This window comes from Trachurus japonicus, chromosome 19 (assembly GCF_045865225.1).
Source record: "Trachurus japonicus isolate A0001 chromosome 19, Traja_1.0".
In the NCBI taxonomy this organism is placed as follows: domain Eukaryota; kingdom Metazoa; phylum Chordata; class Actinopteri; order Carangiformes; family Carangidae; genus Trachurus; species Trachurus japonicus.
This window is the reverse complement of record NC_140925.1, coordinates 7,956,734-7,979,066: the sequence shown is the minus strand read 5'-3', so window position 1 is coordinate 7,979,066 and position 22,333 is coordinate 7,956,734. Positions and strand designations below refer to the sequence as shown.

Below are 22,333 nucleotides of genomic sequence, written 5' to 3'. Positions count from 1 at the left end.
GCTTCTTTTTGATAAAAAGAAATACTAAACAATAGCAGTGATTTGGCAGCATTTTGTCTGTTTTAAGAGAAATAACTGATATTTTCAGTTTTTGGGGTCATCGGCAGATAAAACCTTGGTGTAAATATTTGTCAGATGAAGTGATGGAACTGTAAAGTTTGCGAATATGGACTTGACATTTAGGAATTGTTCACTGTCGTGCAGAGAACAAAACAATCTTGATCTTTATAGATAAGAATCACCATCCTTAGTTCAGAGTGTGGGCATGCCAAGGGGCGTTTTTGCTCACTTAATATATGAAAGTAGATGCATCAGCGTCTTGCAATGAGACCGTCAATGCCCACATATTTCCAATTATATGTCAAACATGGCATAATTCACCTCGTAAGAAAGAGGCAGAAGTTGAGGTAGTGTTGTGTCCTAAAGTTATAAATACATGTGGCACTTCTCCATTTTTTTCATAATCACAAGGTTTCTGAAAATATGCACAAACACAGACAGAATGAACACAGCATGGACAGTAGGCTTCATCTGCATCTTTATACGTATCAAAAGCTGAACATGAACGAGTCATAGTGTCTACTATTGTGCAGCTGAGACGGATGGAAATGTCATTATTGTTGCATTTTGACCTTGGATGAAAGGTTAAGTTATTACAACCCATCCTCTAGGGACCATGAATGTCTGTATCAAATTCCCCAGTGGGAAATCCACTAGTTAAAAAACAATTTAACCAATATTTTTTTTTAAATGTGAAAATCTGTGTAGGCTATGTGTATTTTTCTTTTTTTTCAATTATTTATAGAATATGAGTGACGAGTTCAGATTTTTTTCACTTCCGTCTGGAAGTGTGAGACGTCCGCCGACTAGCTTATAACACCTTAAATACGTCTACATGTGTTATCACTCCCCAAACGTACTGTATGTGTTGCCACTGTGTGTGGGCTTTTATGTAGGTGTGTGTGTGTGTGTGAGTGTGTTTGCTTCCTGTTTCTGAGTCCGCTGCGATGTCATTCACAGCTGCTTGTGGAGCATGGGTACAACTGCCAGTGCCGCACCACAGCCTGTTTCCGTAGCGTCGCCGCTTGAGAGTGTCCATGGCAACGGGATGGCCGACAGCAGGCAGTCACTTAACATGAGCCCCTTTCAGACAGTCAACATCCATAACAACAAGGCCAAGTCCATTATCACCAACAAAGTCGCACCTGTCGTCATCACGTAAGTCCCTCCCCGAATCCGCGTTCTCACAATTGGGTGTTAATCCTCTTTGATCACTGTGGTGACACCACCACCACCACAGCCACCACCCCCCACCCCCACTCTTGCCCTCCCGTCCAAGTGTTTGCCCCTGTTATCATCTCATTTGTCAATCCAGGCCGGGCAAATAGTAGCTGATAATTGAATTGGCCTCTCTAAACCATCCAGACCTGCTGTTTTGTTCTGCTCCGCTCCACAGGTACAACTGCAGACAGGAGTTCCAGATTCACGATGACATCCACAAGATCAACTACAAGCTCGGTCGGATATCGGACGCCATGCCCGAGCACTACCTGGTGCAGGTAAGAGGACGTCAGACAGAGGACAAGACGTGGAATTGCGTCACCTGTCTTTTTTTTTTATTTCTGCTTTTTTTCACATTCTCGTGTCAAAGTTGCAGAGTGGCGCAGGAACATTGTCATGCGTGGTTTTATGATCTGTAGCAGCCGCTGACACAGGAATCGTTGTCACCCTCCCCTCGGCGCTTTGATCTGCTGCACCGTCACCTCCTCTGCCCCGCTGCAGTCAGTCAGCCATGCAGTGTTTTGTGTCAGTCAGTGTAAACCCGCAGCTTCTGTTTACATGTGTTGTTGGATAGGTTGGTAGTTTCAACTACAGTAAGGTCACGTCGTCCACGGTGAAAACGCCTTTTTCCTCTCTCGTGTCGGGCCTCCTCTCCTCCGTCCACACCAACCAGGTGTTTTTTTTTTTTGCAAAACCGAAAACACTCTCCTCAACAGATAAATCCACTTCACAATGAAAACCAGTGAGGTTTCACAGACGCTGTGGTGTTGAACCAGTGTCGCACTTTCACCACATAGTTTGTCACCGCTCTCAGTAACTCTGTCCTGACTCATCTTCCCTTCTTCTTCCCTTGTTTGGTCCTAACTCTGCTGTGCCACAGCTGCGGGGGAAAAAAAGAAACAAGAAACAAGAAATATAATATCAAGCTTTACTCTCTTATTTAGCAAATAGATAAATAAATAACAGTTTTTTTTTCTTTTTTCCTACAACCTAAAGATGAAAACTGACACAGAACCTGATAGGTCACAGATTATATTCTCAGACTGGGTCTGGCCTTTCTCAGTTTATCAAAAATGCCACAAGTTTTTACTTTAGCCCGACAGATGGTTTGGGTTTCTAGATAACCAGGTCGTGGATCCAATTCTACCTTGGTAAAATACCTGAATTTGTTCAGCTCATGTTGTGGTTTTCTCCTTTACACTATTCGCTTTGGAAAAGATAAAATAGAAGTTCAATGATGTATATAAACGGAGCGATAACTCAGTGTCGCTGTTGTTTATAATAGATACGGACGACCGGCTTCAACGTTCCAAAGTCAATGACGCAGATATAATATTTGCTAAAGGGTACTCGAGATGATGAACAAGAAGTTTCTTGTTTAAATGTTTACCCCCCCCCCCCCCCACCTGTAGGGATGAGCTTCGATCCTCTTATTTGATCAGATCTTGACAAATCCAGGTGTTTTATTGACCTGGAACTGGTTGTCATGACCCATACTCACCGAGCTGACAGTGACTCAGCTCTATTGAAACACAATATAACTGATCCTGTGGTGACAGACCTGAGATTTAATCTGTTGTGTCAACAGAGTAACCAGACCGTGTCCGATGTGTTGTTTGCCAACAGAGAAGAGGAAGAGGAAGAGATTTCTACCTTTTTATTATTATTTTTTTATGTTTTAATGTCATTAAAGGACAAAAAATAAATAAATAGGAAAAAAGCTTGAACTGGCAGCAGGAAAGCTTTAACCACTTTAATGTTAACAGACTGTATTTGCACTGCTCAGTTTACAAATGCTAATGACTGCAAGCGTAGGCGCTCAGATGAAACTTGCATTGCTTTCCAGGGGGAGCACTTCATGGTCCAGGACGTGTACAGTAAGGCCGATGTCCTGAACACCGCGGGCAGCTACGGGGCGCCCAACTTCCGCCAAGTGAAGGGATCCTACCCGCTGTTTGGGATGGGTCAGCCGAGCCTGAACGGCTTTAAACAGGTTCTCCAGAGGCTCCAGGCGCAAGGACACGAGGTCAGTGTTGTTTTATACACATTAATTTCAGATGTATACACTTGAGCTGACAGAACTGGTTGATAGATTCTCTGTTGCAGTTTTCTTCCCCTGACTTGGTGCCTGTGTTGCTCTGCCTGGGCTCTTTCTAGCCGTGTTGTCAGTAAATATTTGAGGAGTCAAGTGCTCAGTGGAGGCTGCGGCTTGAATTGTAGAACTGAGCAAACAGAAAGTTGTGGTCATGTGTACCAGTGGAAAAATGGATCCCTCTGCTTACAGCAGCGAGAATCTGACCGTAATTGAAATGAAATTGACAAAATTATACATTAGGTCTCTTGAAAGTCCTTACTCATGTGCTGCATGTCATAAGACAACAGATTGTTTCCAGTTGCTTTTGGAAGTGGTGCCGTCGGCAAAAGGCAACAAGCACTTAACTTTTTAAAAACCCATCATTTGATGCCCTATCTATCTCGTTGTGCTTTTTGCATACAGGAGGTTATATTCTTCTGTGTGAGAGAGGAGCCGGTGGTTTTCCTGCACAAGGATGGAGACTTTGCGCCCTACACCCCCAGGAGGAAGGAAAACCTACACGAGAACCTTCACGGCCTGGAGAAGGAGATGCCGGTGGAGAGCCTGGAGCTCATCATCAGGAAGGAGGTGACGAAACACACACTTTAAAGGGATACACCAGCATTTTTTTTCCCGTATCTTGCCTCACTCCTGAGTCCATGACCAGCAGATAGACACCATCCTTTCGACTATGCGTGCAGTAACAAGGGAGATAGAGCCGTATCGCCCGTAATTAGCTTAGCTCAAACGCTGGAAGTGTATGGGTAGTGTTAGCCTGCCTGCTACCTGAGCCGAAATCAGCAGTCAGAAGCTGATTTCATTTTAGCTCTAAACTTTGTAAATGTATCACTTTATCGACATTTCAAACATTTTATGCGAGAAAGTAGCCGTTTAGCTCAGCAGTGTGTCGTTAATTTGTCTAAATACCAGCTGTTTACAATTTTGTTCGGACGAATTTGGCGCTACTCAAGCTAGCCGTTGCACTTCCGGCTACTTCCGGTTACTTTCACAAAATAAAACACCCGTCGCCCTTTACATACAGAAGTGCTTTTACTTTGAAATAGGAAGCTAACCTACCCTTGATGTAGCTAGCTTGAACCAAAATAAACCGTCTTTGCTTGAACCCTCCATTTTGACCGATCTCGTCCTGTTACCGGCATTTGACCGCTCAAGATGCCTTACCGGAGAGTTTTGTCAACTCTGAGATGAAGATCGGCCCACCGGTTTCCATTAAGAATTACTGAAGAGTGTCTTTGATGAGGCAGGCTAACACTACCGATACACTTCCAGTGTTTGAGCTAAGCTAATTAGCGGTGCGCCAGCTCTGCCCGTATCTCCCTCGTTACTGCACGCACAGTCGAAAGGATGGTGTCTATCTGCTTGTCATGGACTCGGGAGTGAGGCAAGACACGAAGAAAAAAAAATGTTGGCGTATCCCTTTAAATCAGAATCTACTTTTGGTTACAGCAGAATTTCTAGCAGCATTTGAACCCCTTCCTCCCTCCCTCCCTCCCCTCCTCCTCTCCAGCTCCACGACTTCGCCCAGCTCAACGAAAACATCTTCTACGTCTACAACGACATCGAGTACTTCAAAGACGAGCCGCAGAAGATCTCCATCACGTGCGAGGAGGACATCCATGTGACCGAGGAGGTCTATAAGAGGCCCATGTTCACCATGCCGGCCTACAGGTTGTTTACACTGTTCCTTTATTGCCCCTTCACGTCCTCGGCTCTCACGTCAGTGTGTAGACAGAGCAGTGTGCGGCTGAGCGCTGCAGACTATGCAGGGCAGGTTATAAATAGTGACGCTTGTTTGTGCAGAGAGTGGTTGCCCTGCTTTTTTGGAAGAAATGGGTGTGCAAGCGCCGAAGATCGCAGCATCCTGTTTGCAGCCGACTCCACTTTATTGAGATGTTGCGGGGCTGCACGCGACATTTCCAGGGCAAGAGCGCAGAGCTCTGAGGCCTCTGACTCCGACTCTTAAAGTGTCACAGATGTTTTATTGTAGTTCTTTTTAAAGGCACATTAATGATCTCATGGTTCTGATCTCTCCCGTCGTCCCTTGCAGATTGCTCAAACAGACAAAGAGACACAAGGGAGCTCGGCTGCAGAGTCTTAACTTTATTGTCAGACGTTTACATGCAGCGTGTTGTGACCTACATAAGCTCAGTATTGACACAACACAGACGCAGGTTCAACTCTGGGTAACAACCTGTTGTCTTGCAGGTACTACAGATTACCATTGCCAATGGAGGGAGCACCACTGGAAGAAGACTTTGACGCATTTGTTAGCATACTCAGGGTAAGCCCACGTAAAAGTGTCACTCATGGCAAAAGCTCAACAATTGAATCGACCTTTTTTGGTTTTGTTTTTCACATTGGAATTGTGTTTTGATGTGCCATTGAAGTTATTAATGAGTGGAAATATTAGAGCGCATCTGGACTTTCTCACTGAGGCAGCGAGAAGGTCACAGCAGCTTTTTTGAATTTTTTTAATCCATATCCAGTCTTCTGAATATGTCCTGTCTGTGCTATCCATCACCAAGCAGTAAGATGATTATGTAAAAGAAATGGCAAAAAATCTGCAGCTTGTACTCACTTCATGTCCGCTCCTCTGGTCATCCGCTCTGTCTGGTTTCCGTCCTGCCCTTCACTCACACAGGATGTTCTTTTCGCCTTGTTTTGCCCTTTTTTGGACTGACTTGCAGCAGCCGGTCCAGTTCCATGTGGTTGGAAAGTAGCTTCTGTTTTTTTTTGTTTTGTTTTTTTTTCTTTTGGATCTGAACTCTACTGAATCCAGTCATACTCTTTCTCTCACTTTTGCACTTTTTCTTTCTGTAATTCTCACTCATGATATTGTCCTCCTGAAGTCTTCATTGATAAAAGGCTTTAAAACCACTCAGATACTTCCATCATGATAAAACTAATGACCCATTAAAAACTAATTAGGTTTAAACTGCACTAAATGTCACTGACTCGCATCTTAGGAAACATCATGAGATTTTGTCTCCTTTGAGCCACATAAACTAACTTATAATAACAACATGTCACTCCGACCACAAAGATATAACCACACTCATATCTTTGGAGATGCACTGAGTTGCACTTTCTCTCATCGTCTCCTCCAGGAGAGCCCCAGCTTGTCTCTGGGCCACGATGTGTCGCGGCCGCTGCCCGCCCTGCTCTTCAGCTGCCAAGTGGGCGTTGGCCGCACCAACCTAGCCATGATCCTGGGCACGCTGGTCATGAACCGCCTGAGGGGAGATTCACAAGTGCCGTCTCCGTAAGAACTCGTTATCAAACACATATGGAAGAACATAGACTCCAGCGCATGTTTAGAAATTCAGTCTAATGATGATTTCATTCACATTTTTTTTGGGTGCATGTGTTTTTGTTTTGCAGAGTTGAAGAGGCAAAAGGGTCAGAGCCCAAACCACTTTTCCAGCTCATCCAGTCTCTGATCAACAAACTGCCTAATGGGCAGCAGGTCATGGAAGAGGTAGGGCAGATTACTTATATTTAAAAACCACAATGTTTTCACTTTGAAGAATTTGTAATTGTAAAATTAAATATGTCTTCAACATTTCTTGAGGGGATTTTGAACTTAAATTTTTTTAGCTCCAGGTTTTACAAGGTCAGATTGGGTTCATGTTTCATTCTGACTGACATTCAGAAATGCTAAAGTTGATAATGTTCTCTATCTTTTTGACAGGTTGACCAAGCCATAGCCCTGTGTTCAGAAATGCACAACATAAAAGAAGCAATATATGAGAACAAGAGTAAGCTGGAGGGGATCGGAGAAGATTATCAAATTCAGGTTAGTGTGATGTGACGACAGCAGCCTGCAGTTTGTCTTTGAAGGCAGCATGTGGGCTCCTTTTTCTTTTTCTTTTTTTTTTACAGTGCATGTGATGCTTAATAAAGTAAAGGGCTGCGAGACCACAGTCAAAGGATAATAACCATGCATGAGAAGTCCTCATCAGTGTGGGCCCTCCAGCTGATGGAGGACTTAAGTAACACAGTTGAATTTTAAGCATAGTCATCCTCTGTCTGTCAGGAGATCAGCAGGGTTTTAAATCCACTGATTCACCAGAGAAATAAAACACCTGACCTGAGCATTTGTTTGTTTCTTAGGGGAGCAGCACCAAAGACTACTTTCTCAACAGAACCATGCAGAGCTTGGAGCGCTACTTCTACTTGATTGTATTTAACGCATACCTTCATGAACAGGTAAAGATTTTTTTAAATGAATCTATGCACATTTGTATTCAGCATAGATTCCAAAGTAACTGTGTTGTTTTTTTGCAGTTCCCTGTTGCCTTTGTGTCCAACTTCAGCCAGTGGATGTGCTGCCACACTTGGCTGTACAGACTGCTGGCCCGCATGGACCTATCGGAGCTGTCGGCCCCGGCCGAGCTGGTCACCAGGGGAGCCCGCGTCCTGGTGAGGAAGTCAGACGCAGAAGGCCGATTCTGTGGCCTGTAGACCTGTGATTATATCTGTGTGTGTCTGTAATGCGAAACCAAAAACACACCACGCAGGACACAGATATAGTCTCAGTGTCGATGCATCCAAATGCTACTGCTGTGCTTTTTTTTTTTTTCAATATACTGATAAACTCAGTAACCTCTCAGCTCAAATCTGTCATCATCTTCTCTCACAGTCGTATAATCATCATCTCTGTCTCCAAACGTCTCATGTATCAGGTTGCTGATGAGTACTTGGCTCCTGACGTGCTCAGCACTGTGAAGGAGATGAAGGCCGTCAACTTCAGACGAGTGCCCAAGATGCCTGTTTATGGAGTGGCTCAGCCGACATCAGAGGTGCAGCACTTTCATCAAATCAGTAGAAAAGCTCTTGTTTACTTTCAGGCAATTATTAATCTCATAAATCCCAAACATAAACTTGAAGAGATGAAAAGTGGATGAAAGATTCACTCTGATTACCACCTCTTTCATCTAAAGAGGATGCATTTGTAACAGTTATCCCTCTAAGTAGTCATTTTTTTTATTGAAGGTTGGAGACTCACAAATCAACTGCATAGATGACGAACATGAGATATAATAACATAACAGGATTTTGCACATTTCTGTCACCGCAGAACATTTTATGTCCGTTTATGTAACCGTCGTCCCTGAAGTCATTAATATTCCTGAGTGTAGAAATAGACTCGGGGGAATGACTCATGACGATTTTGTGGAGACTCACACGCCCACCTCAGGATGCAGGAGCCGGACTTCCAGCTCCTTTGCCGTCTAATCATAAAAATCTGGCTGTGTGCAGGCTGCCGGAGCGGTTTTGGCCCATTTGACGGATGAGAAGAGGAAGCACAGCCACGTGTTGTGGGTAAACCTGCAGGATGAACTGGTGTTAGAAGGAAATGGTCAGATTTTTACACCGAGGGAGTCCTCATGCCTTGACCAGCACATTCCTATCCCATCATCTGACCCACAGCTAATAGAGGTAGAGCATAAATGATACTTTTATGTGTCTTTGCAGGTCTAACCCAATTAGATTAGTAATCAAAGAGTGCCTGTGACAGTCACTAGTTTACTATGAAGCAAGTTCTTGTTCTTGTTCTTGTCTCCCTCCCGGCCTGTAGAAACTGGAGATGTCCCTGAAGGAGGCGATCCTGCAGGCTCAGAAGTGGCTGGAGGTGACGCTGGAGCAGGAGAAGCAGATGAAGATGTTTAAAAGCTGCATGACAGCGCAGGAGATCTTCAACCAGCACAAAAGCTCTCACCAGGGCCTCGTCTACAAACGCATCCCTCTGCCGGACGGCAGCGCTCCCAGAGAGGAGGTAATGATGCGAGGGGGATAAACAGGCACAACAAACGTTAAGGCATTAGATGCAGAAACAGCCCCTAGGCTCCTTTGTTGGCTACTTTTAATGCAAACCTTGTGCGCCCTCTGGTGGTAAAGATTGTTAATGTCAGACTGAGCTCCCCCCCCCCCCCACACAGTAATAAACAAATAACAACTATTTCACTCTTTTCTGAACTACTTGAGTTTTAATTTAACATTTACTTCACAATTATTTGATAATCTTGTGGATTTTTATTATGTTATTTCTCTGCATTGTGGTTGTTACTTAGGGAAAAAAAACATTTTAATGTATTGACTTTACTGATCTCAAAAGGAATGTACCAGTAGCGCACGTACATTCATATAATAAAAGCGTAGAAGATACAAAACATGGAAAAGTATTAAAAAATACACACTATATACATCCTTATGAAACTATGTTATGTTATGAATAAAATACTTAAATAGAACAAAAAGAGATAAATTAATACGAAATTAAATATGCGTAAATATAAAACTACAAAACTGTGCAAAGGAAGAAAAAGTACATACAAGAGGATTGTATCAAGACTTTAATTACTTATGATATATTTTGTTTTTATAGCCTTGATTGTTTTCTTTATGATACACATGAATTGCAGGTCAGATAAACAGTTGTGGTTGAGTTTCAGCGTCTGTGTTTTCATGTTTGAACTCTGTGTGCTCAGGATTTCGATAAGCTGCTGGAGGCCATGAAGAGTTCCTTGGCTGAGGACTCGCGCTCAGCCTTCGTTTTTAACTGCTCCAACGGCAAAGGCAGGACTACGACCGCCATGGTCGTCGCTGTTCTGACTCTCTGGCACTTTAATGTGAGATGCTCTCTGGAGTTTACAGACTCTGCAGTGCCCTTCAGTGTATTTTTACTGACATACCTAAAAATTATTCAGTGTGGTTACGATGTTTTCATTCTCAGGAATAACAGCCAGTTTTCTTCAATTTCTAGGGTTTTCCAGAGTTTGCAGATGACGAGATTGTGAGTGTCCCTGACGCCAAGTACACAAAAGGAGAATTTGAGGTATGTACACTGGAAGAAAGCAAACCATTGCCTTCACGGGTTACTGATTGGATTTCCTTGTCATTTCCATCTGTTCTTTCAGTTTCATGGTCAGATCCCATCACAGCCTATTTTCATATCAGTACTACTGCTAAATGCTGATCTGTGGCTGCCACTTTGAAGTGAATTTCTTCAAAAATAAACAGTGTGGGCGGGGGATGTAAGCGCAGTAGACTCTAATCTTAACCCAGATATGTTTTTCTTTTCAGTTTCTTTTAAAAAAAATTGTGAATTGAAATACAATTAACAATTCAGACTGAAGTCACTTTAGTTACTGAATATACATATGAAAAAAATAGTGTTGTGAGAAATTCAGATGGTACAGTGCAGGAGATGTATAAGGGGTTTTTCCAGGCATGTTATCCAAGCAGTTATAAAATGCATTTAGATTTGTGTGACTGTTTTGTTCATTTGGAGGAACTGGTGGTGTGAGTCATCAATGTGTGTAATACAGCTGTATATTAAAGGGGTCATGTGTGGCCCTTGTTAGTTTTCTAACCTCTTTAACTCTGCACCTGTGATTCAAAGCTTCAGCCACACAAAGCCAGAAGCCAAAGCTTTTCTCCTCTGCTCTGAATAGCAGGCTTTGAATAGAGCCACTGGGTGTTTTTTTTTTCTTCCTCCTTGATTCAGAGCTGTGACAATGAATCAGTGGTTGGAACCTGTGAGCTGTGTCCTCTCAGCACTGTAAACACGGTCACACAGAAAGAGGCAACAATCTTGCAGGCACACAATATCGCATGCCAGTCACAGCAGCGAGGCCACCGGAGTTTCTGGGATACACAAAGTGGTCACCACGGAAACCTAGCCTGCCTCCAATTAAGGCGCCAATGGAAGTGTGATGTCGCCTTATCTGGCAAAAAAAAAAAGGTGTCGCTTTATGTGCTGGAGGAACTGGTGTGGTGCCAGTACATAGTGGCTCTCTAGTGTGATATAGAAATTCCTGTGTGATAGGTAATCATCGCCAGACAATCAGGGTCCAGGTTTATGAAGCATATCACCTAAATATACACTTCTCTTTGTTTTTTTTGCAACACCAAACAGCAGAAAGACAACACTGGCATCTAGCTGGTGAACATAGTGGAGAATTTAGTAGCTTAAAGAGGAACTATGCAAGATGTTAACCTTAATTAAACAGCTTAAGAGTAAGTGTTAAATGACTGACTATGGGGAGAGTGGAGGCTCTCTGCCTTCCTCGTAGGGTAATCGTAATCTCTTGTTGATGTTACCCACCTCGGTAGACATCGCTCCACGGATCGCCTTCTCACCGCGGCTTTGTTGAAAACAAATACACATGGCCAGGGGGGAAGGGAGGAGGGTTAGCGGTGAGTTTTTACGACAGTGAAAATATGCACTCCGAGACTGCAGGGGGAGCTCTGAGGTTGAAAATAAACCCGACGAAAACAGCGAAAAAGGACCGGACTTGCATAGTTCCCCTTTAAGTGACAGAAATTTTCTTCAGTTGTAGTAGGTGGAGACCAAAAATTGAGCTAAAAGAAGAATTGTATTGTAGGCTATATATTGAACTTATATTCACTTGCTGACCACAAATTCAACATTGAATGAATGGTAGTGTTGCGCTGTAACTGTTGGATGTATCACGTAAACTTGAAAGGTGATGATATGTCATTGTTGTTTTCACAGGTTCTTTCCTGTGTTTTGATAAACTTAAGTTCAGCTTTTAAAAATGACATCAATGAATTTCCCCTAATCCTTATGTATAGCCTACTTGTTGCTTGTTTTCCATGACTGACACATCCTTATATTCAGAATCAGTGATTTCAGACCATGTCAACCTGAGGTGCCCACAAACATGTTGGATCGCATTAGTGCTATAAATTACGAACAGCTTTAATAATAGTGTGTAGTGTGAAGTCATGTTACTAAAAGGCATGTCGTGGACTGCCAATATCAGCAGAATGCATTGTTGGAAAGAGAAAACAGGGAACCCCCTGAGGAGGATTGTGTAGATGTTATATGCAAAGTGGCACAGATCATGTGTTTATCACACGCTGACGCTGCTTGTCTGACACACACTCTAAATCAGAATAAATGGGGTTTTGCCTGCAGGCCTGTTCTGTTCTCTGACCCCGATGTTTGGCTTTCGCTCAGTCTTATTATTGTCAACGTTATCAACAGTATCTGAAGTCAACCAGCTGCACAGGGGCCACCAGCACAGTTCAGTAATCTAGGTTGCAACAGCGTTGTGGTTTTACATCACACAGACACGCTCTCTTTCGGTTGAGGTCAACACTGTAAATGAAACATGCTGACACACATTTGTACCCACATTTCAATTAGGTCAGGACTGACAGGCCATAACATTTCTTATCAGTTCAGCTGAGGGTTGCACAAAAGAAACATTATCAACCGGCTTCAGTTTTCCTGGTTGTTGTTTTTTTTTATCAAGTCTAACGGTTTTCATTTCAATCAAATGGCACAACAACATGCATGTGATGATGCCTGATGATAACCTACATACCACATCTTTATACAAGGAAAAATCCATTAACACTGAACAAAACATGGGAAGATCGTGTGATCAAATGTAAGCTCTACAACGACTAACTGGACCTGAGATTGTTCACTTTCCAAGATCAGAGATAAACGTAAAAGTTTCAGCTTTTTTACAGCACCACTGATTAAAGAGTTTTGAACATCCACTAGATTGTGTGGAGGATTGCGTTGTATTATTGAAAGCCTCAGAAAAGCTGGCAAACTGAACTTACTTTATCAAGTATTTAAAAATAATTTAAAAACGGAAACAAGAGAAAACACACTCGCACTCATCTTGAGTATCTTTCCATCTATGTGTTTTTAATTTGGAAAATTGTGAGAAAAAGAAAAACTTACAAAAGTTTTTACACCAGATCAGATTTTTCATGTAAATGATGACATAGCAGGAGCTGCCTCTCCTGCACCTGAATTTAAATAACACAAACCAGTGAGGTGGGAGGCAGATATACCAGAGTTAGAGGTGCTTGTTAAATTTCACAGTCTTGTCACAACTTTGGAAACATTTCCTGAAACTTTTAGAGCTGGAAACCTAACGAGTCTCTGTGGGTTCTGTCCGACCAGGTCGTGATGCAGCTCGTCCGACTGCTCCCCGACGGACACAGGATGAAGAAGGAGGTGGACATGGCCCTGGACTCTGTCAGCGAGACCATGACCCCCATGCACTACCATCTGAGGGAGATCATCATCTGCACGTACAGACAGGTACACCACATGTCTCGGCTGTATTCATTACCCAGCCTCTGTGATGCAGAGAAGACGTAGGGGAGATGGAGCTGTGGCTCAGCCGAAAGTCAGGGTCAGGACTGCAGGTAGAGAAAAACAAACAAATAAAAAAACTCAAAGTCCTTGGAGGTACTCTAAACTTTAAATTTAGTGTTTATTGTAGATTAAAGACAAGCAATTGTGTTTTCAAGAGATAAACTCCAAACGATTTTTTCCTCTCAGGAGGGTAAATCAGAAAAATAACAAATCCTATTTAATGATTAATCCTTTTTCTCTCTGCTGGGACACAAATAGCATGTTTTTTTTTTACTTATTCAGGTGCAGTATCACCAGGTTCCTGTAGATGGCGTTAAGAACTTGTTCTAATGTAACAAACGGCTTCCCTTGACATGATTGAGAGGGATCCACAGCTGTGTAGGCAGGAGCTGCAGAGTGTGGAAAAACGATTGCGGTGCAACAAACGTTATCTCTAAACGTGAATGGGATTCCTTTGGGTTTAAATGGAAAAGAGTAAGGGGGAGAGGGAGGGCAGGAAAAACATAATTACTTGTGGGATTTCATGGCTTAACCTCTTAAAGCCTTGATATTTTGTGCAGTTCATGGTCCAAGTAGTATTAAATAGCATCTCATATCAGTGTCAGCTACTTTGTTTGCTTCATGCATTGAATATCTATTAAGTCCTGTTAGATTTTCTTCATTAAGGTGGAAATCCAGATAAGGAGAAACAAAGTAGAGGAGTATTTTTGATTTTTGCAACATGAATAGAGGATGAAAAGCAGCCACACCTCCATCTGTGAAAGCTGTTCCTGCCACTTTGGACGTTGTGTTTCACTAACAAAGGAGAAAAGGGGAACAAAAGAAGTTTGTGGCGTTTCAAAGACCTATGTGGACAAGGTCTCTCCTGATGCTTGTGGCCTCTGCAGGACCACGGCTCTGTTTTAGCCATTTGTAATGCAGACTGTAATCATTGTGCCTCTGTGCACCGTCAGCCGTTCTCAGCGTGCTGGAGGCACCCTGTCCTGTCTCCACCGTATCAATGGGCCTCATTGTCCCATGAACTCTGTCTTTCCCCCTATATTCTCCCTCCGTCTGTCACTTTCTGGTGCCCGGCTCAGGGGAAAGGCTTGCTGTCAGATCCCTTTCTAATCAATTAGGCCATTTTATTACAATTGTTTAAAGTTTACAGACAAATATGTGTAAAATATTATAAACATTCTATCTCAGAGTTAGAAAATTCCTATTTTTTTGTTTTTGTGACCATAATTTATAATTCTTCTGAACCTTTTGGTGTGTTGAATACTTGATCTGGCCTATGGAGCGATGCTTTTTTGGATATGATTTGCATTCCTGCCACCAGTTTCACACTAATCTATTGACTAACATTAACATAACAGATGACAAGCCAGCACACCCAGATGTAAACAGTGCATTTAAGTATTTTCTTCTCTTAAAGAGGAACTAAGCAGGATTTCTCCCGTGGCTATGCTACATTTTTACCTTAATTAAAAAGCTCCGGACTAATTGTGACATGACTTGTGACTTGTTACGAGTGAGAAAGGAGGCTCTCTGGCGTCTCATGGCTGAAAACCAACCTTGCAACATCAGTGTAGTACCTGGCCGCCGCTCCGGTGTCCCAGCTCTCGTCTCTGTGGCACCGGGACACAAATGCTCCGTAACCGGCAATCTTTTGTTCATTACTACAGGTTAAGATTGTTTTACCTGGTTAAATAAAGGATAAATAAAATAAATAACATGTTAAGACTACACAAATACACATGTCGTAACATCGTATATAATGTAATCCGCTGCTCCATGTATTGATTTATCGTCGGCTTCGTTGTAAACAAATGCACATGGACAAAAACAGCAGAAAAGCGACAGGACTTACATAGTTCCTCTTTAAATAGACGTTCAACAGCTGGTAATTAAGGGAGGAAGTGCACTAAACATGTTTGTCCAGGATGCTTACAGTGTATTTGGTGAGAAAATGCTGGATGTAAACAAAAACCTTTTGTCTGTTTATGAGAAAACTCTTGATCTGCAAACTTCTGTGAACACGCGGCGGCATAGCAATAAAGGTGAAAAATAACATTATTACCCAAACTGTAAATATCTAGGACAAGTTTACAGCCTGTTTTTTCCTGCGCAAGTTAGTGTTTTCAATCACTCTCGACAACTACACTTGACCTACTAACCGTGTTTGTTCCTATCTTTCGTCATTGGAGTTTTGTTTTTCAGTGATTTAGACTTCAGTGTAATGTTGATTGATTTCTGGTTTAATAAGATTTTAACACAACCAAAGGATGGGGAGGCGTAGAAGACCAAGGAATAGGTCTCAGTCAGACTCTAATAAATCAGGCTGATCTGTTGACCCCGCTGCACTGGACCTCAGGTTGGCACCGTGTGTTCCCCTTCCAGCTCGTCCCCTCCTGCTTGAACCAGCAGGCCAGGTGATAAACAGTGCCAGATGTTGCTAGAACCCGACAGGCAGCGGCGGACGAGAGAGAGAGGTGGGAGAGAAGAGCGGGGGGGGAGAAGAGGGGAAAAAAATTCACCCCCACTCTCTCCCTCTCTCTCTCCTCCTAGCCCTCCCCCCTCCATCCGACCCTCCTCTCTTTTTGACAGTTGTTGGAAAATGTGTCTTTGATAGAGAAAAAAATATATTTACACTGGGACCCGAATCGTCCGCCAGCGCTCTCTAAAGGGGACTGGGAAGGGGTCGTTGGGTGTGGGCCGGCCGGGGAGGTGTGTGTGTGTGTGTGTGTTTTTTGGGGGGGGGTTTGGGGTCCTTCTTGAAGGGCCTGTAAATCCCTGCTACCAACCAGGCGTGACCTCACGTTGCAGATGCATCTTCCAACATCAGGGCCGATGCAGCGCAGAGCAGAGCAGAGCAGAGCTTACTTCCTCTCCACCACCTCCTCCTCCTCCTCCTCCTCCTCCTCCTCCTCCTGTGCAGAGATCAGCTGCAGGGGCCTCTCTCTCTTTCCAACGTCAAGCCAGTTTGAGGTAGAAAACCACCTCAGGCAATGTGTGCACATCAGAGTGTAGTCCTTGTTTGTGTGGTTACAGGTGTCGTGTGTTAACTATGACAGCCTGGACTGGATGCGCAGCAACAGGGGGAACCTTTTCTTAACAATCACTCAATTTCCATCTCTAGTCAAGTGATTGTCCCATAGACATCTCATTGTTTGTTTTGCTTTCACTTTTTTATCATCCACCACCACCTAGGTGCATTTTGTAGAGACTTGTGTGAACTATCCTGTCCAAGAAGCTCACAGAGACATTTTCCACTACTGAAAACCTGATCATTGGATAACCAAATCCTAATCTCTGTACCACAAAAAAAAAAAAAAACTGAATGATTTTCAACCCGGTGATGAGAAAACTGCAGCGAGTCAATGAGCAGGGAATCATGCTCTGTGTGTGTGTGTGTGTCCAAAAAAAGGAAAGAAAGGCCCTCATGGTTTGGACGGGGCAGTGGAAAAATATTTTTGGAAAGGGGAGAACGCTCCGAGCAGGTTTTCTTGAGGAAAGGTAGAGGACGTCTATTGGGAAGAAGAAGGGGTAGGAACTTGGGCTTAACACTCCAAGAGGTTGAGTGGACCACTGCAATAATGACAATGCAATTATTTTATTCTACCCAGAATAAAAAGAACAAAGGATTAATAATAAAGACAATTACAGTAGATTTTCATATTTTAGAGCTTTGCACTTCAATCTGGGTTATCTCCTAATACTCCTGAGGCTCCAGGGTCTTTGCGTTAAATTCTCTTCTCAATTAGCACAAGCACTTGACATAAGTGTGTGAATTACAAAGTGGAGTTGGCGAAAGCTATGAAGGAAAATACTGGCAGGAAAACGGAGCCCACCTGAACCAGAGAGAGGTTCCTCTTCTTCTCCCATAAAGTGCGAGCAAACTGCTGAAGAGAGGCTCTTATTTAGCTTTGAGCTCCAGCTCAGGGTGGGAGGGTGGTGGCGAGGAGTGGGAGAGCCAGAGGTTGTTGATTTTATTCATAATTTCCAGCCTCTCACATGCCAGTGCCAATAGCGGTATTTATTGCGGCTGTCTGCAAAATGACATTTTGACAGAAGTGCATCGGAGCAGGTGCAAGCAGCTGAGCTATTTGGACATGGGTAACACAGTGAGACCATAGAGTTATGATACAGTCGTATGAATGTGTGTTTATTTGTATGTGTGTGTGTGTGTGTGTGGCAGTGGTAAATAAAGCATCTCTGGGGAATTTGCGGAGGGGTTCAGTGAACCGGCGTGGGGGTTACACACAGCTGCTACAAGTCTGTTGCTATTCAGGAGCTCATTTGTTATTAGGGAGTTTCCACAGTAGTAAATGACTTCAAATGAAACTCAAATACACGTAATGAGTGTTAAAACTGATGTCAAATGTGATATTACGGGACTGCTGCTGCATTCATTGATGCAGCTAGACCTCATATATTTGTCATTTAATGATTTATGTGTTGTGTTTGGAGTCTGTAGAAGGGAATTGTAGTTGTACAGGTGCAGCAGACACCACAGAGAGTAGAAGGAGGAAAAACTGCCTGTGAAAAGATCATTGTGACTCCCTGATGGCACAAAGTTGACTCAATGAATTTTTAATGATCTCCTCCCAGGTTTCCTGCTCCATATCAGTGGTCATTGTTAAATAATGACTTGGGGGTATTTTTAGCCATAAATACATCGGAGGCCTTAGCAGTTTTATTTTTTTTCATTTTCAAACCACGTCCTGTGTTTTCACTAATTAGTCCGTCTTCAACCAAAGACGATGACATAATCGGCGAAATCACCCACTGCACTGAGTTGCTCAGCGAGTTTCACAGCGAATGATTCAAGATCCCCGACTTATAATGACTGCTAGACGGCTTATTATTCTTACTTTTTGCCTCCTCCGTGGCCTTATTCCAAGTTTAATTGCTTTGTCACTTGGTACTGCACAGCACTTCAACTTTTTCCTGTAATGTTGCCTTGCCTCACACCGAGAACCAGCATGTTCTCCGCTGGTTGATCTCAAGTGATTGAAAATGTTTCCCACACTATACTTACACCCCACAATCTGAACTTGTGAAATGTGTGAACATGTACTTTGTGACCTGAAACAACCATAAACCATAAGGAAACATAGGCTGGCTAGTATAGCATATGCACACTTAGCTAAATACACCACTTAAACGTGTGCAGTGCAGCCTCTACCTTAACTAATTGTAATGCACCATTATGGGATGTAAACAATAGCATCTGATTTAAAATGTTTGACTTAATGTTGGTAATTATCTGCACACACTGGTCCTGATTTGTCTCTTTGTTTGTTAAACCTGTTTATTGGCTGCCCTTTCACCCTGGGCAGGTATAGGCTACATGTGGTGTTGTTGGATCTCCGTGAGATCAGCTGCCAATGATATTCATATGAACTAGAACCATTTTCTGTTCTTATGTCACATGTCCATCTCTCAAAAAACAATGATGAATACAACTTAGCTGCTGGGCGTCTTCTGATTACATCTAATTCATCTAGCCTATCGTTTAATTTAAAAAATGGACCACTGCCGTTTTAATAAGCATGAGATCATCAGCAGCCTTGTTAGTGACAAATTGGACTCTTAATTAGAAAATTGGACAATTTTTCGAACTAAGTATCCCTCTCAGAATTGAAAAGGAAAAAAAAGCTTTGTTATTCAGTTCAATTTGCCAAGTAGTTTTTCAGCTAAATCAAAGATGGAGATTGCAGATTTAGTTTGCTAACACCTGAAGCTGCTGTAATAGAGTCTTATTGAAAAATGACAATAACTAGACTAACTTGTTTAACAGAACCCCAAAATGATTTTCACGCTAAATATTTTTAAGGAACTTTTTTGCTATTTCTCTGTAGCCGATGTTAGCATCGACAGCTGTTTACTCACCAGGCTAGAAGAAACTTTGCAGGTTCACCATTAGACATGGTTCCTTTACTCATCAAAGACTGTTTTCAGCATTTGAAAACAACCGCAATGTTAAGTCTTCCCTCTAATGTGTCGTTAGCATGCTAACTAGCTAGCCCTGTCTGATAGCAACTCACTGTAGCCTCCAATCTGTGCCAGTGCTGCTTCAAGGGTGTATTATAACTTTTTTTATGAACTGACAATATGGTAATCTTAAGTTAGCATTATGCACCATAAACTGGTCACACTATATCATAACAAAATTCACTTGAATGTGAACGCAGAATGGCACATTGACAGCATTAGTCTTGGCCAGTGTTGTGATCATTGTTAGTGAGGTATTTCCTAATTTGAATATTTAGAATATTATGGCTTTGCACAATTGTGTTTAGAATACATTTGACCTCTAACAGACTAATCTCTGTGGGCCACAGCATAATGTTGTGTGTTTATTTCACAAGCTCTCACGCTCTGCCTCACTCGCTGCATACTGACCGCTTTAGAAATCGATACGATCGCCACCTCGTCTGTCCTCTTTTACCCTGAATAACTGCACTGCCCTGGCCTGCCCTTTGCCCTGACCTCCCTCACGTCCCCTACCTCCCTCTTAACCACTGGCCCCCACGAACAGCGCTTCAGACCTGGCTGAGTCTGAGGGTTGCCATTTCCTGCCCCCACACACTAAACCTGTCATTGCCCGAGGCCCACAGACCAGGAATAACTACCCCTAAAACCGTGCACGAGTGTTTAAGCATACCCCCAGTGGCTTTGGTCATACTATCTGTCGGTTGCTGCTAAGCCTCAAATCATTTCACCAGGGAAAGGTCCACCTTTTTTGTCTCAAGCTTTCACACTAGCTAGCTTCTGGCACAGAACAAATACCTACGGGAATCCAATCCCAGTGGGGAAGTGACTTAAATGCCAGCCATGTGGGATATGCAGAAGTCGTGACTGGGCTGAGTTGCTCCAGGAATTGCACTTTCAGTAATGCTCCAGAGGGGAAGCCGTGTTTCATACGTGAGGACAGTTGAGCAACAGATGAATCCCGTGTTAACGACACCATAACTACTCTCAAAGTTCCAACAGCTCACACAGTCAGCAAAGTGCGTTCAGGCCTGCCTTGTCAAATGGGATTTTCTACAGGAACAGCTCACAATGAGGCTTCTTTCTTCATTCTTTCATTGCTGGAGATAATCATTGTAATGACACAAAATTTTGCATGAGTTGGCATTGGGATTCTGATAAGAAGCATCCCAGAAGTTATTCATGAATATTAAGTGGAGTTCATGGCCTGACACATTGCATAGATTGACAAAGGCAGCTGCTCCGATTTTGAAATCCATGTGTTGCTCTTTCTATTACCCACCGGTAAGTATTCAGAGGTCAGACTAAAGATAGAGAAAAGTCTATATCTAGGCTAACCCTGGAGAAAGAAATGATTCTTCATGGCAAAAAAAGAATTGTGTGATGTTAAAAAATAGAGACAACTTTTATTATAGGATCTGTTTGACTGAAAGAGCAAAAAAAATATATATTAAAGTCATGTCTCAGGGTGGTGCCAGAGCAGCCTGGTTCCAAACCTTCATTTCACTGCCCACATCTCTATGATTCAAGTACATCTGGGGGTGTTGTCGTCACTGCCAGCTGTCTCCTTGGTTGGAAAAAAACAGTCAAGCCAATCAAAACCTTAGGCAGGATTAAGAATGGCAACATCATCTTCTATGCCAGAGCGAGAAAAGGGTAACAGAAGGTAACAGAACAGAAAAATTGGCTCAAAAATAGCAACAAGTGCGGATGAGATGCTGTCAAAAGCCGAAGCACAGAACAAAAAATTCATTATTGTGGTATATTTATTCAGTTGACTGGAGAAACCTAAAAAGACCTAAAAAAAAAAAAAAAAAAAACCTCTTGAGAACTGTTACTGTACTGCAGTTTCTGTTGAGTGAAACTGTCAAAAAGGATCAATATCACCAGCGTTACTGATTGGGAGCTCAAACACAACATGGATTATATAAACACAAAAGGCTATTTTGTTGCTTAGATTTACTATTATGAATATTTATAATGTCATGAACTCCCTTTTACTTCGAGTGACTTTCAGTTTATTGTTTTTGTTTTGTTTATTTGAATAGACTATTGTTAGCAAATGGCTTCTACATCCCCACCAATACACCAGTTATATGTTTTGTGCTCATTTCACAGCCCCCAGATTGTTAACATGCATTTTGACAGGCAATTAGATATAATATGTAGCGTATTAACTTGTTAGCATGTCAGTGTTTGTTAATTCATCATATTTTTTAGGATTCACGGTAATAGTGTTAACGTGCTAATATTTAGCTTGTAATATATATATATTTTTTAGCGTAGGCCTATTCTTTGTTTTTAGCAAATTAACATGCCAACGTTTTACATGTAATTTTTTTTACATGTATTTATTTTAGCATTCTTACAAATACCATTAACATACCAACATTTAGTGAGTAATGTTTAGTTTGTTACCATGTCAACGCTGAGCATGGTAACCTGTTAATGTAGCATGTTTAAATTTCATATTAGCATTAATTACCCAGCCCAGCTGTTCCATGTGGAAACTTTGACCTGTTCATGATGCTATTAGTGGTTGCAGCACTGAGTTCTTCAGATCTCATCCACTGGGACTGTCTGCACCAAATTTCATGGCAATACATCCATAGTTATTTGAGAAATTTCCCTTTGGACCAAAGCATTTGACCTCGCTGTAGTGTGGCTAACAGACAGCATGGTCTACTCATCACATCAATAAAGAAAGTGGCTCCCTCATGAGACAAAAGACAACCATCAATAAATTTGATTTCTAAATAAAATGGAATTGGTGGCCAAGAGTACAGATTTGATTAGAGGAAAGCAGCAGTGTGTTTTGAATTATT

The 22,333-nt window shown here is 42.4% G+C and overlaps 1 protein-coding gene across 5 annotated transcripts in view; it reads left to right on the top strand.

The window, feature by feature from the left end:
* pald1a (phosphatase domain containing paladin 1a) overlaps positions 1-22,333 on the top strand; it is a 57,191-nt gene that overhangs the window by 15,565 nt on the left and 19,293 nt on the right. For all 5 annotated transcript variants that reach the window (XM_085761901.1, XM_085761900.1, XM_085761899.1 and 2 more), the window contains 17 exons: positions 1,021-1,218; positions 1,457-1,559; positions 3,128-3,307; positions 3,779-3,943; positions 4,884-5,044; positions 5,582-5,657; positions 6,484-6,638; positions 6,758-6,854; positions 7,068-7,172; positions 7,490-7,585; positions 7,664-7,798; positions 8,062-8,178; positions 8,639-8,818; positions 8,958-9,155; positions 9,868-10,008; positions 10,143-10,214; positions 13,332-13,472. In XM_085761901.1, the coding sequence (XP_085618027.1) occupies positions 1,034-1,218; positions 1,457-1,559; positions 3,128-3,307; positions 3,779-3,943; positions 4,884-5,044; positions 5,582-5,657; positions 6,484-6,638; positions 6,758-6,854; positions 7,068-7,172; positions 7,490-7,585; positions 7,664-7,798; positions 8,062-8,178; positions 8,639-8,818; positions 8,958-9,155; positions 9,868-10,008; positions 10,143-10,214; positions 13,332-13,472 (2,307 nt within the window). In that variant the 5' untranslated portion in view covers positions 1,021-1,033. The remainder of the gene's footprint in view (positions 1-1,020; positions 1,219-1,456; positions 1,560-3,127; positions 3,308-3,778; positions 3,944-4,883; positions 5,045-5,581; positions 5,658-6,483; positions 6,639-6,757; positions 6,855-7,067; positions 7,173-7,489; positions 7,586-7,663; positions 7,799-8,061; positions 8,179-8,638; positions 8,819-8,957; positions 9,156-9,867; positions 10,009-10,142; positions 10,215-13,331; positions 13,473-22,333) is intronic.